The sequence below is a fragment of the Asterias rubens genome, unplaced genomic scaffold (assembly GCF_902459465.1).
Source record: "Asterias rubens unplaced genomic scaffold, eAstRub1.3, whole genome shotgun sequence".
NCBI lineage: Eukaryota > Metazoa > Echinodermata > Asteroidea > Forcipulatida > Asteriidae > Asterias > Asterias rubens.
The window spans coordinates 41,243-59,284 of record NW_022985698.1 but is presented as its reverse complement, the minus strand read 5'-3'; the positions used below and the strand labels follow the sequence as shown (position 1 = coordinate 59,284).

Sequence of the window (18,042 nt, the reverse complement as noted above, 5' to 3'; positions counted from 1 at the left end):
TACCACACGAACTGTCACCATGCACAGCGAGATATTAATGTGACGTCACCTCTGTATTAAATGAAACATGATCGCTACCATAGAAGTAGGTCTAAGTAGGTGACGTGCACCCAAAGCCCTTATATAAATAGAAAGACCGACTGCAGGATACTGTATTATATTACGTGTTATTATCGAGACAATACAGCGCCCCATCCGGTACGTGTGTTTAAAACGTTATGTTGAACTTTCTATTTTGCGTTAGTTTAACACGTGATGCTGACAATAGTTTGAAACCAAAACCAAAGAAAAAAATCTACAACATTTTACGCTGCTATACCGAATGCACAATAGCAAAAACAGCGCCCCAACTCCGGAGCAAGGTCTAATACGTGTGTTCTGTCAGTGATAGTTTCATGATCACCAATTCCTGTTGAATGTTCCTTTGCATCGGGTTGTGTTCTGTCAGTGATAGTTTCATGATCACCAATTCCTGTTGAATGTTCCTTTGCATCGGGTTGTGTTCTGTCAGTGATAGTTTCATGATCACCAATTCCTGTTGAATGTTCCTTTGCATCGGGTTGTGTTCTGTCAGTGATAGTTTCATGATCACCAATTCCTGTTGAACGTTCCTTTGCATCGGGTTAACACTACGTGCAGATGCAAAGTACGTTGGACAGAACTGAAACACAGAGTTGTGTTCATCAAGACGCACACGGTGTACCATTATTGTGAATGTATGCCTTTTGTGATCAATCTTTTTCAAAAGTTTAGCACGTGAAGTGGAAATCACTGCCAGTATATCCAAGCTTGTTTATTACAGTCGGTTCAAGTTCAAGTGCAAGTTCTGAGTTGAGACCGTGAGGAGTAGAAGATCACGATGCCGTGGTGCAACGTCCTAGCTGTGACAATTGTCATCGTCGCGACAACATTTGCATCATCGAAGGTTTTGTCATCAACAGATGGTAAGAAAAAGTATAGAACAGTTCTTTTCCTTTTCAATTTCAACGCATCAGATGAATAAACGACAAATATATTTGTGCAAATATTTGTCATTTGTGCAAATATTTGTCATTGTACTGTAATATTTGTATTGTACTGTAATATTTGTCATAATGTGTTGTACTGTAAGAGCAATTCTAGTTGGTTCTAGTCGATAAAACCCATGATTGAATTAGTTGTATATTCATCAGGTATACATTTTAAACTGGTGTACCATTTGGAGGGTATATATACCCACATCAACATACCGATATTAACGCATGGAGGGTATACCCAGCCAGTGGTCCATGATATACCAGTTTAATACATGGAGGTTTATACCCATACTACACATAATACCCATATGTACACATGGAGGGTATACCCACATCAGCACACACAGCTGTGTGTTGCAGTCACTGTGTGGATATTCCTTTGTTTTACACTTAAGGAAAGTCCTATTCATCAACACTGAATATCACTCTGTGAATTTCTAAGAGTCCACATAGTGTTTCAAGTCCCTACAATTTGTGGACCTCTTATGTTCTCAGGTCCACACTTTGAATGTAGCTTTGAATGGAGGGTACGGAGCCCACCCCCCAACCCCACAGTGTCAAGTATACGTTAAGTGTTGTGTATAGTGTTGTAGCCTCAGCATTCTTACCATTCTAATCCAAAACCCTCATCGACCCACAGCAACCTTTTGGGTGTTTATATAACCATAGCAATTCCTTCGTGATAACTCTGTCCTTACTCTATGGTGATAACAACTCCATCATTCTCCGGGGGCAAGGTAAGAAAACCTTTTTACTTGTGATCCCACACAAATATTTGACAAAGCTGGGCAATTACAACCACACTGACACAACAAACGCCTATAGCTTTACAAAACATGTCTGAGTAAAGTGGAAGACAAGCCTCGAATTAACCCATGGCACCACACAGTGACTGCAATGGTGCCCTGTGATTTTGCTAATACTGTGGTTCCCTTTGCAAGGTTTCAATACAGATTTACGTTTTCCTAGTTTAGACGTGTCCCCCTTAATTTTGTTCTATTAAAGAAGATAATTGCTGTGCACTTCCAAAATGAGAAATTCAGGCCCTGTTAATTAGCTGTTGCAAACCGGGGAACGATTTCATCCAGCAAATTGGCACAGCAAAATATTTCAACTTGACAGATTTTGTGCACACAGAATGCTAAATATCGAGTAGCAAATGAGGATTAAAAGGCAACCGACACATTTTGCGTAGCATTTTGCTCTGCTATACTACAAGGGCAATCGTTCACTGCACACTGCTTACCAACCAAAGGGACATATAGTTTCAATGAAGCAACAACAGCAAAATGTTTTGTGACCTGACGTTTCGTCTTTCTCTGACTTAATCTTCGAGAAAGACTCTGTGGTGAAAATGTCAAGCCATCAAATACTGTTTTAAATAAAGCAGAGTAGAGTTCCGGTGTGCTTCCTGCTTATTTTGTTTGTTGTTAAATCGGTGTCTGTATAAGGGTCATTTATTGTGTGTTTCCTCAAACTGCCTTTATCACTCAGGAATAAAAACAACTCATCGACAACGCCATGACGTCACCACACGCAGATACAGACTGCCACTGGTCTGCTGCCATTTTAGGCATTTTAGGCATTTTAGGCATAACATATCTAGAGTTTCCCCAACACAATCTGCCATGTTCAACCAAACACTTCATACTTTGAACAGCAAATTTATAACAACGTCTAACATTATTCTCGATGACATGAAGTATGACTATGCCCACATGTAGGCCATACCACTTATAACATGTAAACCTGCAAGTGGGCCTATAAATATAATTGCACAGTGTGTCAATGCCACCAACCTTCAATACACTATATAAAGGAAAGGTATGCATACCATTGGAAACGAAGGAAAACAAATGTCCATGTACATGGTCTAAAGACGGTCATGCGGGAATTCTTCCCTTGAAATACTCTTGCCTAAAATGGTAATAGTTTTTTTTTTTAAATAAGCAAAAGAATTTAGTTTTGGTTTCGCGACAACAAAACTCGAAGGTCTAAAGGTGAGAACGAACAATCGTTTGTTTTCCCCACAATTTTCTCATGACCGTTTAGGGACATTAAGCCTAAATTTGTACAGGTTTGTTATTTCATCCTTTAAGTGCAGATGCTAGCTATGAAATTAAACGGTAGTGCGCATGACAGGCCACGAAAAGCAAATGCCTTTGTGCCCATGCCTTTGCTGTGGCGGTGGGTTACCCTTTGCAAAGTTCCAATACAAATTTACATTTTCCATAGAAATGCCCCTTACCAGAAGGAAATTGATGTACCCCTTCAAGAGCGAAAACTCATGGCCTGACATGGGCTTCATTAAACGATTGAGTATTATGGAGAATTAGGAAAGTCCATTGAGTTTAAACTTCGTACCAATCCTGTTTTAAGTCCCTATCAACGTTGCTTATTTCGGTTGCCTCAATGGGAGACTTTGAGGCGCTAGGTACTAGGTGGCAGCAGACTTACCAGGTAAGTTTCCATTGTTTACGTAGTTCTGAGCGTGCGCACATTATCGAGAACAATGGATTTTACCTGGTAGGTCTGCCACTAGCGTCCTGAAAGTCTCCCATTGAACAAAAATCACTTAATAAAACCTTGACAGAACGTAAACCATTTTCAGCTAAACAGAACAAAAATTGACACATTAAACTTGAGGACCAGATTGATGACCATTCCTACAACAATGACGTAAGGTCCCTTCATAATAAAAAAATAAAATAAAAATAACTTCGTAAAAAATATAGAGGATTGGAATGAATGTACTATTTCAAAAACTTTGCCAGTCTTTATGGGTTTCTTTGGACTTGACTTTTCCAAAACAAGTGATTACTTAGTGATTATATTCTTGAAAACTAGAGGCTTGGAATAAATAATCTCCCCCCCCCCCAAAGAAAAAAAAAGAAAAAAAAATTGCTCATTTAATCTGTTATATAATAGCAGTATGTATTGGAGCTTGTTGTATTGATGTATGTTTTTGCTGATGTTTGTTGTTGAATAAACGGAGTAGTATAACTCCACATCAAGAGAAAAAAAAAATAAAAAATAAGTAAATAAAAAATAAAAAAAATAAATAAATAAATAAATAAAAAAATAAAAAAATAAATAAATGAATGAAAGTACTCTTCCCTATACCAATACAACGCCGGAGGATTTGAACGTGGCTCCCTCTACGATATATTTCTTCGGTCAGCATGGATGTTTATATCACACAATTAAGTTGTTATTCAAGAAATATTTGGAATGCCAAGTTGCCCCTATGGCATATGAAACGATGTGGCATTCTGGAGTTCAACTTAATTACGTCAAATGCGCTTTGAATATGACACGTGAACCGAACGATCCAGGAAAAATACAAATGCGCTAAATATATGCTAACAAACGGTTGCTGACAGTGTAAGCACTTTGTTTTATCCACCATAAACATAAACTATAACAAACCTGTATAGATATTTGAGATTGATCGGCCATCTGGGTCCCGAGAATATCGTGAAAACCATTTACAAATTTTGCATGGCATCGTTGGAAAAAGAAAGAAAATGAATAAAACGCTCACTGGGCGATAAAACTCCAAACGGGAAATTAGTTTTATTTTCAGACATAAATATTTCAAGGGATGTTTTCTATCATCATCATAGACCGTGTGAAGTTTAATGTAAATCTTATTCACGATTTTGTTTCTTACCAATTCTGTAATACTCCTTTAAAACTTGAAACCCAGTGGCAATATTTGATTTCTATTTTCGTATAGTCTGCTCGTCAACATTGTAAATTTAGCCGTGCACAACTAGAGGGTTGGAATGAATATACTCTTCAAAAAACAAAACAATGATTGATGTACCATCCCTTAATGATAATTTTATGTTCTTGTAAACTAAACAGGATTGGAATGAATGTACTCTTCAAATAAACAATGATGTACCATCCCTTTATGATATGTTTCTTGAAAACTAGAGGATTGGAATGAATGTACTCTTCAAATAAACAATGATGTACCATCCCTTTATGATTATGTTTCTTGAAAATAGAAGATTGAAATTAATGTACTCTTCCAATAACCAATGATGTACCATCCCTTTATGATTATGTTACTTTGATAACTGTAGACGATTTGAATGAATGTACTCTTCCAATAACCAATGATGTAACATCCCTTTATGATATGTTTCTTGAAAATAGAAGATTGAAATTAATGTGCTCTTCCAATAACCAATGATGTACCATCCTTTTATGATTAGGCCTATGTTACTTTGATAACTGTAGACGATTTGAATGAATGTACTCTTTCAATAACCAATGATGTACCATCCCTTTATGATATGTTTCTTGAAAATAGAAGATTGAAATTAATGTGCTCTTCGAATAACCAATGATGTACCATCCTTTTATGATTATGTTACTTTGATAACTGTAGACGATTTGAATGAATGTACTCTTCCATTAACCAATGATGTACCATCCCTTTATGATATGTTTCTTGAAAACTAGAGGATTGGAATGAATGTACTCATCCAAAAACCAATGACGTACCATCCCTTTATGATACGTTTCTTGAAAACTAGAGGATTGGAATGAATCTCTTCCAATAACCAATGATGTACCATCCCTTTATGATATGTTTCTTGAAAACTAGAGGATTGGAATGAATGTACTCTTCCAATAACCAATGATGTACCATCCTTTTATGATTAGGTTACTTTGATAACTGTAGACGATTTGAATGAATGTACTCTCTCTTCCAATAACCAATGATGTACCATCCCTTTATGATATGTTTCTTGAAAACTAGACGAATGAATGTACTCTTCCATTAACCAATGATGTACCATCCCTTTATGATATGTTTCTTGAAAACTAGAGGATTGGAATGAATGTTCTCTTCCAATAACCAATGATGTACCATCCCTTTATGATATGTTTCTTGAAAACTAGAGGATTGGAATGAATGTACTCTTCAAATAACCAATGATGTACCATCCCTTTATGATATGTTTCTTGAAAACTAGAGGATTGGAATGAATGTACTCTTCCATTAACCAATGATGTACCATCCCTTTATGATATGTTTCTTGAAAACTAGAGGATTGGAATGAATGTACTCTTCCAATAACCAATGATGTACCATCCCTTTATGATATGTTTCTTGAAAACTAGAGGATTGGAATGAATGTTCTCTTCCAATAACCAATGATGTACCACCCCTTTATGATATGTTTCTTGAAAACTAGACGATTTGAATGAATGTACTCTTCCAATAACCAATGATGTACCATCCCTTTATGATATGTTTCTTGAAAACTAGATGATTGGAATGGACGAACTCATCCAATAACCAATGATGTATCATCCCTTCAAGATATGTGACATGAAAACTAGATAATTGGAATAACTCATCAAATAACCAATGATGTACCCCTTTGTTTCTTGAAAACTATAGATGACATGGACAAATGGCTTAATTGTCATTAGAAAACACATTAGACAAAATATGCATTACAATAATTACTTTTTTATGCAGCAGGAGTAACAAATTAGCCTCTCAATGATAGCATTAGTCAGAATGTCAGACTAATTACAATTTCTAATCAGACGATCTAATGACCAATGAACCAGAGTATCAAACAGTACGGCTAGTCAGGTTGGCAAACAGTAAACGGGCTTAAACGGTGACGCCATCAATTTCATAAAGCCTATAAAAACGTAAGAACAAAAAAAAAATCGCTTAACACAGAATAGTTCAGTATTGCTTAGCAGAATTTGTTTTACCAGCCCACAAAGATGTCATCGTTGTGGCTGGTGCCCGACTCATTTTTTTGCTTTGCAAAGAAATTTGTCAAGCTTAGTTCTGCTTTATGAAATATTGGGCCCTACCATTTCCGTTTATAGCAAGGTCTACTTATAATATAGTCTCGTTACAAAAGGAAGTTTGGTATAAATATAAGAGGACAGCAAAACAAACAACCGCAAATCAGAACCGAGATGCAGAGTTTTGTAAGCAGACCCCTTTATAACTGTGCTCTTTATAACGACGTTATAATCGTTATAAGAGGAGAGGGCAGCAAAACAAACAACCACAAAGTAGAAATGAGATTCAGGATTTCAGAATGTACTCTTTATAAGCAGAACCCCTTTATAACTGTGCTCTTTATAACGACGTTATACTCGTTATAAGAGGAGAGGGCAGCAAAACAAACAACCACAAAGTAGAAATGAGATTCAGGATTTCAAAATGTACTCTTTATAAGCAGAACCCCTTTATAACTGTGCTCTTTATAACGACGTTATACTCGTTATAAGAGGAGAGGGCAGCAAAACAAACAACCACAAAGTAGAAATGAGATTCAGGATTTCAGAATGTACTCTTTATAAGCAGAACCCCTTTATAACTGTGCTCTTTATAACGACGTTATACTCGTTATAAGAGGAGAGGGCAGCAAAACAAACAACCACAAAGTAGAAATGAGATTCAGGATTTCAGAATGTACTCTTTATAAGCAGAACCCCTTTATAACTGTGCTCTTTATAACGACGTTATACTCGTTATAAGAGGAGAGGGCAGCAAAACAAACAACCACAAAGTAGAAATGAGATTCAGGATTTCAAAATGTACTCTTTATAAGCAGAACCCCTTTATAACTGTGCTCTTTATAACGACGTTATACTCGTTATAAGAGGAGAGGGCAGCAAAACAAACAACCACAAAGTAGAAATGAGATTCAGGATTTCAGAATGTACTCTTTATAAGCAGAACTGTGCTTTTTATAACGTCGTTATACTCGTTATAACAGGAAAGTTGTTATGCGGACAGCAAAAAACAAAGAAACACAATAGAAAGGATATTCAGGACTTCAGAATGTATGTGCTCCTTATAAGCATGCAGAACCTCCTTCAAAAATATATTTAACTGCTCATTATAACAAAGTTCTTTGTAGGCATCCGTGTACTGTTATATAAACACAAACAAAAATACAAACACAAAATAAACAATCAAACAAACAAACACTAAAAAAAAACTCAGACAGACAACATCGTGTAGAGCGACTATTTCGGGATTTCCCCCTATGGTTTCTATTATCTCTTTCCTTGAAACTTTCATTTCAAAATTATTGTTTGGTTCAGTCCAGCCCAGTATAAACAACCCATTTTTAGGGCGACAATGTGGGCTTTCCCCTGGTGTTGTCTATGAATCTTTCCTTTCCTGTTAAAAACATTTTAGGATGCACCCCATGATGTCAAAACACCCCATAAGTACAGTTCCTATACCTACAAACAAACACACAAACAAACAAACAAAAAAACAAAAAAACAAAAAACAAACAAACAAACAAACAAACAAGCAAACAAACAAACAAATAGATAATTATCCTTAGGCAGGATTACACACTTTCTACCTCAATGGGCAAACCATACTGTCTTCAAGGATCAACCACTCAAGCCCTAGGTTTTTTAAGAAAAAAAACTGTGAGCACACAAGTATCAAACAGACAAACACCCAACAACCAAACACCCCCAACAAACAAACAATCAGCCAAAACAAACAAACAAACAGGCATGAATTACCATAAATACACGCTTCCTAAATAAACCTCAAGAGACAGACATCATTACCAATCATTAAACACTCATGCTCAGTTTTTTGTAACAAATATTGCCGAACGAAATTGACAACGGTCTCTTTCAATTTCAAGGGTTTAATATTGATCATCTAATGACGACGTATAAGTGATCATCTATGAACAACAATTTCGAAGCATGTCAACCACATCTCAGGCTAATGGCTTCCCAGAACAACTTACACGAGTTTAAAAATCCGTTTTATTATTAAAAATCTGCAATTTATATGTTGGATAAGTGGACAACTTGTTTAATGTTTAGGCAGTTTCTAACGCGCACTTAAAAGAATTCCGGCACGTACGTAACTCACCCGACCACGACTTATTCGGGGAAATATTAATCAAGTTAAGGCTGAAAGACACGGATGTAAACGACAAGAGAGTTTTTTTTATAAACAATACGATGTTCAAAGTCATTAAAAATGAGTGATGCCATCTATTCGATCATTAATAATGGAAAATGACAAAATTGTTACCACACGGCAGACGGTGAACCTGCAGACAGTAGCTATGCGTAATAAAAAATTTACTGGAATTCTCAAGTAGTAACTTTGGACAGGGGCTGTGGTAGGTATAAAATATTGACTGGAATTCTCAATTAGTTTTAGGCTAACATTTCTCCTTGAAATAACCAGGGCCAAGTTGCATAGCATTGCTTAGGCATGACAAAAACTAGCTAAGCACAAATCAATAAATAAGTTCATCTAGATGGTTGATAATCACGAGTTGAAACGTAACTAACTAAAACTATATGCAAGTAATAGCCCAACAATCACCAACATTATGTTGGGATTTTGGTTATAGAAGCACAACACTTTATGGTTCGACCAAAAAAAGGTTACCAGCGCAAACACCATTAGGAGTCACATGTATTATAAGTGTGCCTGTTATCTTGCTTAGTATTGCTTAGCTTAAACAATTCTAGCACTATTTTCTGCTTACAAAGCTCTTGGAATTTGGCCAAGGGCCGGTCGAAATCATCACGGCTCGTCCATTTCTTCACAAAATAGTGACATCCCCACTATCGCCTAAACATCTGACATCACACTTCGAGGCTCGTGAATTATGCCGCAGGACACACACACAATCTCCGGGGGGGGGGGGGGGGGTGCTAGACACACAGATTCTCCAGTCACGACTCATGTATTCTAAGCTTCAATTCGTCGCATTTTTCTCATAGTGGCGAATCGGGAAAAAGTGCATTCCGAGTAAATCCACTTTGAAGTTTTGACGTATATTCATCCGCTGCTTTCATATCTTTCTACTTTACATTATCACTTGCGAAATGGAAGGTATGTTTCTACGAATGTATTGAAGATATGTTTCTTTTATTTAAAATGAAACGATCTAAAATAAACAATTATAACCTTTTAAATCTATTCGTCAATATGTAAAAAATATTGTTCTCGTTTACGAGCTTATTCGCCATGGCTTTTGGTGCCAGATTCCCAGCCACACTGTAGTCTAAGCTGCAATGTTGGAGGACAGTTTCAAAAGTGCAGATGTACACCAAAACATTATGAAGCACTCTATAGCTCCCGAAACAAAAATAAACAGTGAAAGTTGTCCAATACTTAACTCCACATCCTGAGCGTGCAAGTTTTGCACTTTCCTTAACTTGTATTTTTTTCCCCTTATAAACAAAACTTAATGGATGGTTGACATTTTTAGTTAGGATTATTCATCGAGTCATGATAGAAGCAAATTACATCCACAATATCTGTCAAATACTTCATGGCAACGAAAATAAACAACTGTGATTATAGGAGTCAGTCTTTAAGTTGTAATATTCAAACGTTGGATTCATAGAGGTCAACAAACTTTTTCACCGGATGAAAAATGCTTTAAAGGTAGTGGACACTATTGGTAATTACTCAAAATAATTATTAGCATAACACCTTACATGATAACGAGTAATGGGAGAGGTTGATATTATAAACATTATGAAAACAGATCCCTCTGAAGTAACGTAGTTTTCGAGAAAGAATAATTTTCCACGAATTTGATTTCGAGACCTCAGATTTAGAATTTGAGGTCTCGAAATCAAGCATCTGAACGCACACAACTTCGTGTGAAAAAGGTGTTTTTTCTTCTTCCATTATCATCTCCCAACTTCGACGACCAATCGAGCTCATTTCCACATGTTTGTTATTTTATGCATATGTTGAGATACTTGTCACAAGTGTGAAGACTGGTCTTTGACACTACCGAACGTGTATATAGTGCCTTTAAAGGAACATGACAAAGTTGGTTTTGTCTAACAAAACAATTGGTCAGTGTAAGATCTTTATATCCACCAAAATACATAAACTGACAAACCTGTAAAAGTTGGAGACCGATCGGCCATCTGGGTCACGAGAAAATCCGATTACACTAATTATTTTTACATGACATCGATTTAAAAACAAATGAATAAAACGCTCACTAATGAGCGATCAAATCCAAACGGGAACTGGGTTTTATTTATTTCTCATCAAAAATGACATTTCAGACAGAAATATTTCAAGGGATGTTTTCTATTATCATCATCATCATCATTAGACCGTGTAAGTTTTATGTAAATCTGTGTTTTTTTTTCTTACATTTCTGTTACTTTAACGTCTTTATAAATGTCTTGAGTAATGTTACCAGTTTTACTTCGATTGCAAGGTAAATCTATCACGCAAGTCTCGCGTGTTTTATGACAATTTGAGACGTTAAAGTGCGTGACTTTGTTTCTCGCGCCAGCCCGAACATTTATAACCGAAGCAATTAGGAACACCCTCGAGGTTTGCACATTAATTGGAAATTCACGAGAACCGTAATTTTCACTTTCATTTAGTTTATAATAGATTCCAAATTGAATAACAAATATTTGGTAAAAGCTCGTGCTGGTCATAAAAGCTAATTTAATGGCAAAGACAAACACCCCCTTTTGTGTGTTAGCCAGCATAAGTGAACCAGCAAACCTTTAACATTGTTGGGGGCAGTGGACACTATTGGTAATTACTCAAAATAATTATTAGCATAAAAACTTACTTGGTAACGAGCAATGGAGAGCTGTTAATAGTATAAAACATTGTGAGAAACGGCTCCTCTGAAGTAACGTAGTTTTTGAGTAAGAAGTAATTCCTCACTCAAATATTTGAATTGATTTCGAGAAATCAAACATCTGAAAGCACACAACTTGTGCGTCAAGGGTGTTTGTTCTTCCATTATTCTCTCGCAACTTGGACGACCAATTGAGTTCAAATGTTCACAGGCTTGTTATTTTATGAATATAGACCTATATTGAGATACAAGTGAGAAGACTGGTCTTTGACAATTTAAATGCAGTGGACACGTTTGGTAATTGTCAAAGATCAGTATTTTCACTTGGTGGATCCCAACTTAATGCATACCTTTTTTTTTTCTGAGCAAATTTGGGCTCAATTGGTCTTCTACCAAGTTGAAAAAGAAAAACGCAGCAACTATATCCAAAGTGAGGTATTTTCCTGTAACCGCAATGCGGTACTTCGAAGTGAAAAGTTTCTCAAAATGCACTGTACTATCCCAAGTTACTGTACTTATCCAAGGAATAGGTTTTTATAGGAATTAATTTTCAGAGTCATTACCAACAGTTACTGTACAGATCCCAAGTCATACACAAAAAATGTTAAGTTGACCAGTGACAGTCTGGATACTGCTGAAGTGAGATGTTTATTTCCAAAGATGCAGTGCTATACTTCTTAATTACGTTTTTATCAAAACGTGACACAGAACCCTTTATAACAAAAAGTGACAGCAATTGAAACAATTGAAAGCAACTGATAACGTGCCAGGGACAAAGTGGTACACTTGGCTGTGTTTCATTTTAATAATTATAACCACAATATGCAAAGGTTTGCGGTAACACTATGTAATGACTATTAAAGTCACTGGACACTATCGGTAATTGTCAGACCAGTTTTTAAACTTGATTTATCTCAACATACGCATAAAGTAGTAAACCTGTGAAAATTTGAGCTCAATCGGTCGTTGAAGTTCAAGGAGATAATAATGAAAGAAAAAACACCCTTGCCACACGGAGTTATGCGCTTTCATTGCTCGATTTCGAGACCTCAAATTCTAAATCTGAGGTCTCGAAATCAAAATCGATGAAGATTCTTCTTTCTCGAAAACTATATGTCACTTCAGAGGGAGCCGTTTCTCACAATGTTTTATACTAGCAACCTCTCCCCATTACTCGTTACCAGGTTAGGTTTTGTGCTAATTATAAGTAATAGTTATGTTGAGTGATTACCAATAGTGCCCACTGCCTTTAAAGAATTGGGTGGTTCTGAAAAGAACTGTGTATTCAACTCGACATTTCGATCAGTATCCTCCGATCGTCTTCTTCTGATCTTTTTCTCCAGAAGACGATCAGAGCATACTGATCGAAACGTCGAGTTGAAACCAATGGTTCTTTTCAGAACCACCCCAACTCATTAGAGATAGTCATTACATGGTGTTACAGCAAACCTTTCCATATCGTATTTCCACCAAGCAAAGTTTCAAATCCTACTTTAATTCTAACCACACAAATTCCTGTCAGTTTACTAAGAATTATCAGAGGATGTTTACTGGAAAAGCAACAGTGCGACTCTTTCACATCTGTCCCGGTTATCACTGACATGCCCGCCAAATGAATTAATAAATCCCATTAAAAAAACAGACACATTTCGAAACCAAAAACCATATCTCATAAATTTAACGAACCTGTCTGAAACCATAAATTATTTAAGTTCCATATATTCCATAAGTTCTTTGTTAAGAACCTAAAACCATAATTTGACAACATCTAATCCATATGGACTTAATGTGTATTGGAAACGACAGGAGTGATCGTGTTATGGGTGTGGAAGCGGGGATAGTTTACCATGTTTCCATTTAGCAATTGCCAAAAATAAAATCATAATAATGATAAATAAAGAATAAATTAAAAAAGCTCATTAATATAAAAACATAAAAATAAATAAATAACAAACTTAAGAATAGCCTGCAGGGTTTACTTGGTCTTTTTGTTATTATTTCATTTGTTCATATTTATATTTGTTTATATTCTTTAATTTATGTATTTGTGTTGATTTTACTTTGTTAATCTTTAATCAATATTATCTGGATTTTCTCTGTGGTAATTGCTCACTGACAAGTGTCTGTACCACATGAAGAAATTTCCCGCAATCTTAATAACCAAAAGTTACCCAAAAACTCTAGAAGAATATTTTATATATTTTTATTGGATAAGAAAGTACTACAGCTACTGACAAATACAAAATGGTTAGTTACTATTACACTTAATATTCAACATGTTGTGTTTCTGTAGTTCTTTCATTCTACCCCCCCCCCCCCCCCCCCCCCATCCCCCCCCCCCCCCCCTTTGCATCCAATCGATATAGGGCAACAAGTTTTGTGCGGCCGAGTCAAATGAAAGTAGGTTTGAACCCCAGTTGTGAAACTGTGTCCAGTTACTATTACACTTAATATTCAACATGTTGAATTTCTGTACTTCTTTCATTCTATACCCCCCCCCCCCCTCCATTTGCATCCAATCGATATAGGGCAACAAGTTTTGTGCGGCTGAGTCAAATGAAAGTAGGTTTGAACCCCAGTTGTGAAACTGTGTCCAGTTACTATTACACTTAATATTCAACATGTTGAATTTCTGTACTTCTTTCATTCTATACCCCCCCCCCCCTCTCCATTTGCATCCAATCGATATAGGGCAACAAGTTGTGTGCGGCCGAGTCAAATGAAAGTAGGTTTGAACCCCAGTTGTGGAACTGTGTCCAGTTACTATTACACTTAATATTCAACATGTTGAATTTCTGTACTTCTTTCATTCTATACCCCCCCCCCCCTCTCCATTTGCATCCAATCGATATAGGGCAACAAGTTGTGTGCGGCCGAGTCAAATGAAAGTAGGTTTGAACCCCAGTTGTGGAACTGTGTCCAGTTACTATTACACTTAATATTCAACATGTTGAATTTCTGTACTTCTTTCATTCTATACCCCCCCCCCCCCCTCTCCATTTGCATCCAATCGATATAGGGCAACAAGTTGTGTGCGGCCGAGTCAAATGAAAGTAGGTTTGAACCCCAGTTGTGGAACTGTGTCCAGTTACTATTACACTTAATATTCAACATGTTGAATTTCTGTAGTTCTTTCATTCATACCATCATTTAACTGTAAAAGTAGTGTAATAGTGCAGTCCTCTGTCCCACACCATACCGTAACTCAACACCCAAACTGTTGGACTCTGATTATGCTGGTATACCTGATAACATCATTTAACTGTAAAAGTAGTGTAATAGTGCAGTCCTCTGTCCCACACCATACAGTAACTCAACACCCAAACTGTTGGACTCTGATTATGCTGGTATACATGATCCCTTGTAAAGCAAACCACTTTACTAGTGTCGTTCTTGGTCCAACAAAAACATACCGTTGGATTTTGAATGGTTGGATTTGTTTGAGGTTAAAGTTGTTTGGCAATAGTTTGAAACTGTTGGCTCTAATTGTGCCAAACCTGTGACAATTTATACCAGAATTGTAGATAAAAGTTTATTTATTTGTTTGTTTGTTCTTCTCCTTTCTTTCAGTTACTTTGACGACAGTTGGGAATGAAACTACTGCGGTTTGCGACCAGAAACATTCTTGCGCTAGAATGGGATGTACAGCTGGATCAAAACGCCTCTGCCAATGTGATAATCTGTGTCCATTTTTCGACGACTGTTGCCATGACTACAACAGATCCTGTACACAAGAACCTTTAGACAACATTGGTGGTTTTGAAAAAAGCAACTTGAGCTGTGTAGGAGAGACTATTGGTGATATATCATCATGGCAACTCGGATACTGGATGGTAGCATCTTGTCCAGATTCGTTCGACAATCATGACATCGTCACGCAATGTCAGACGCTCATCAGTGACAGCATGGTGTCTAGGATACCGGTTACCGACAAAACAACTGGTACTCTGTATCGCAACGTGCACTGTGGCATCTGTAACGGCGTCAACCTTACAACGCTTACCGCTTGGACGGTACAAATAGTGCAATGCAAGCCACGACATAAAAACATTTTAAATTTGATTCTAAAGGGCACATCCACAGAAGAGAAGCTCTCAAATTTAGACGCATTTTGCCAGTCGAAAGTGCATCCACCACGCTTGTCAAACCAGTTCCCTGCTCCGAGACCTTGCTTTCCAAATCTGGAAGCATCATGTCGCACACCAGATCTCCAGTTAGAATTCGGAGCAGGCTGCGACTCCTACACAGCAGTTGTCCAAAACAGGAATCTGTTTTACAAGAATCCGCACTGCTTTAAGTGTAGCTTGGACACTAACAAAGAAGACAGCATCAATTGTTCCCAAGACATTCCATTCTACATCAAGGCCAATCAAGGCAGAAGAACGCGAATAAGCGGTAACATGGTTCCTTTATCAATAATCATGGATTTTGGTTCGGAGAACACCATGAAGATTATGACACAGAAAACAATCTTACAGGAGGAGAAAATGACTTGTCCGCCGCGTCAGGTATACAACCCTGATACTGTTTTATGTCAGCCATTGATTTGCCACGCTGGATTCAAACTTGAGGATAGTGGATGCGTGGTGGATATCGATAACAAATCAGCTACGTGGTGTAACAACACCATGCGAGAAGTCACGCTCACTATAACGACTGCTGACTGTGTGGATGGTGTAGAGATGGCCAAGACAGCGCAGTGTGTGCGGGAACGTCTTGCAGAGGTAGTTAATGATACTGAGAACTGGATGGCTGATGGGTACGATGTTGACTGCCATGATCACACAATACAACTGTTATCAATCTGTAGCAGCGATGACGCAACCCTGCTTAAACTCACACAGATCCATTCACTACAGCATCCAATCCTTAATGACATCATGGTTGACTGTGATGTGAGGAAGCTTACATTCACACAAAAGCACGCAGGGACCATTAACTGTCACACGCAACAAATCAAGCAGTTCTCGATCAAGGATGGTCTGGTGGAGATACATCTTGGGAACTCAAGCAGTCGCTACAACCTGCGAGATGCTAACATCATAACAGAGTACACACTGATGAGTAGAGCATCCGATAAACTGACGACCCTTGAAGTCTGCGTGAATGCATCAGCATTAGCGTCTTGCTCAATGGTGAAACTCAACGCGTCTTCATTCACATTGCTCAGTGATAACAGCATTATCTACCTGCCGACAGGCAAGGAGTATGGTCCAAACGACTATCTGAATCATAGCGATGGGATCCTAGTTTGTTCAACGTTTGAATCAAACTATACTCTCTTCAACAATGTAACCTTCTTCTCCTACTCCGAGACACAAGTTATCCTTAGCACCACTGGGTCCATCTTGTCGTTGGTAGCCTGTGCGTTAACATTCTTCACATACTGTGTGTTTCCAACGCTGCGCAATCGCACGAGTAAAGCCATCATGAGTCTTGTTGTAGCCCTTTTTATCTCACAGACATTGCTGTTGTTCAGTGGATTAGCGACCAGCCTCTCCGAGCTATGCGGAGTTATTGCTGTCATGGCACATTACTTCTGGTTGACGGCATTTTGCTGGATGAACGTTCTTTCCTTGGATCTATTCCAAACATTTGGCTCGAGAGCTAGACTACAACGACTCCACAGCGACGCAACAACAGTCCTTCTGTATATGCTGTACGCATGGGGATCACCACTGCTAGTGGTCATCCCATGCATTGCTGTGCATTTCTGTCGGTGTACAAGTTTCCAATACGGAAATAAATATGCATGTTGGATCAAAGATGGGCTAACAAACTTGTTAGCCTTTGGTCTGCCTGTAGCAATATTGGTAATCATTAACATCATTCTGTATTGTAAGACAGTAGCTGGGATTCGAACCACCAAAAAGGATGCAGCTGGAATGCAGGTTACAACCAAAGAGATATCTGAGACAAAGAAGAAAGTTCAAGAGTTACTCATTTACATCAAGGTGAGGCTAAGAAATTTCATTTTAGGTGAGGCTGAGAGTGACTCAATTGCAAGTGACCAAGCGGATAAGAGCACCGGACTCAAGCTTGGGTGTTTCTGTTTGGCAGAGTGAGGGTTGAAATCCTGGTCATGGCACTTGTGTCCTTTAGCAAGACACTTGTAACTCTCTCACTAACTCTGCCCTATTCCTACTATTACATTATCATTAGTGTATTCTGTTCTAATGTAAATCATCATTTTGTATTATACCGGCACAGATGAGGTGAGGAAAGACTTAGGAGAGGCAAAGAAATACTAATTTAAGGGGAGGCAAAGAGTTGCTCATTTTAGGAGAGGCAAAGAGTTACTCATTAGATGAGGCTGAGAGATACTCATCTTAGGAAAGGCAAAGAAATACTAATTTAAAGGAACACATTGCCTTGGATCGGTCGAGTTGGTCTTT

The 18,042-nt window shown here is 37.7% G+C and overlaps 2 protein-coding genes across 2 annotated transcripts in view; one reads left to right on the top strand and one right to left on the bottom strand.

Moving 5' to 3' along the window:
• Positions 1-287: 287 nt before the first annotated feature.
• The window catches only part of LOC117305746, a 21,342-nt gene continuing 3,587 nt past the window's right edge, over positions 288-18,042 (top strand). Inside the window, exons 1-2 of the mRNA XM_033790622.1 lie at positions 288-944; positions 15,218-17,601. Coding sequence (XP_033646513.1) covers positions 860-944; positions 15,218-17,601 — 2,469 coding nt within the window. The 5' untranslated portion in view covers positions 288-859. The remainder of the gene's footprint in view (positions 945-15,217; positions 17,602-18,042) is intronic.
• The window catches only part of LOC117305750 (putative peptidyl-tRNA hydrolase PTRHD1), a 13,038-nt gene continuing 12,467 nt past the window's right edge, over positions 17,472-18,042 (bottom strand). Inside the window, exon 4 of the mRNA XM_033790627.1 lies at positions 17,472-17,557. The gene's annotated coding sequence lies outside the window, so the exon portion shown is untranslated. The remainder of the gene's footprint in view (positions 17,558-18,042) is intronic.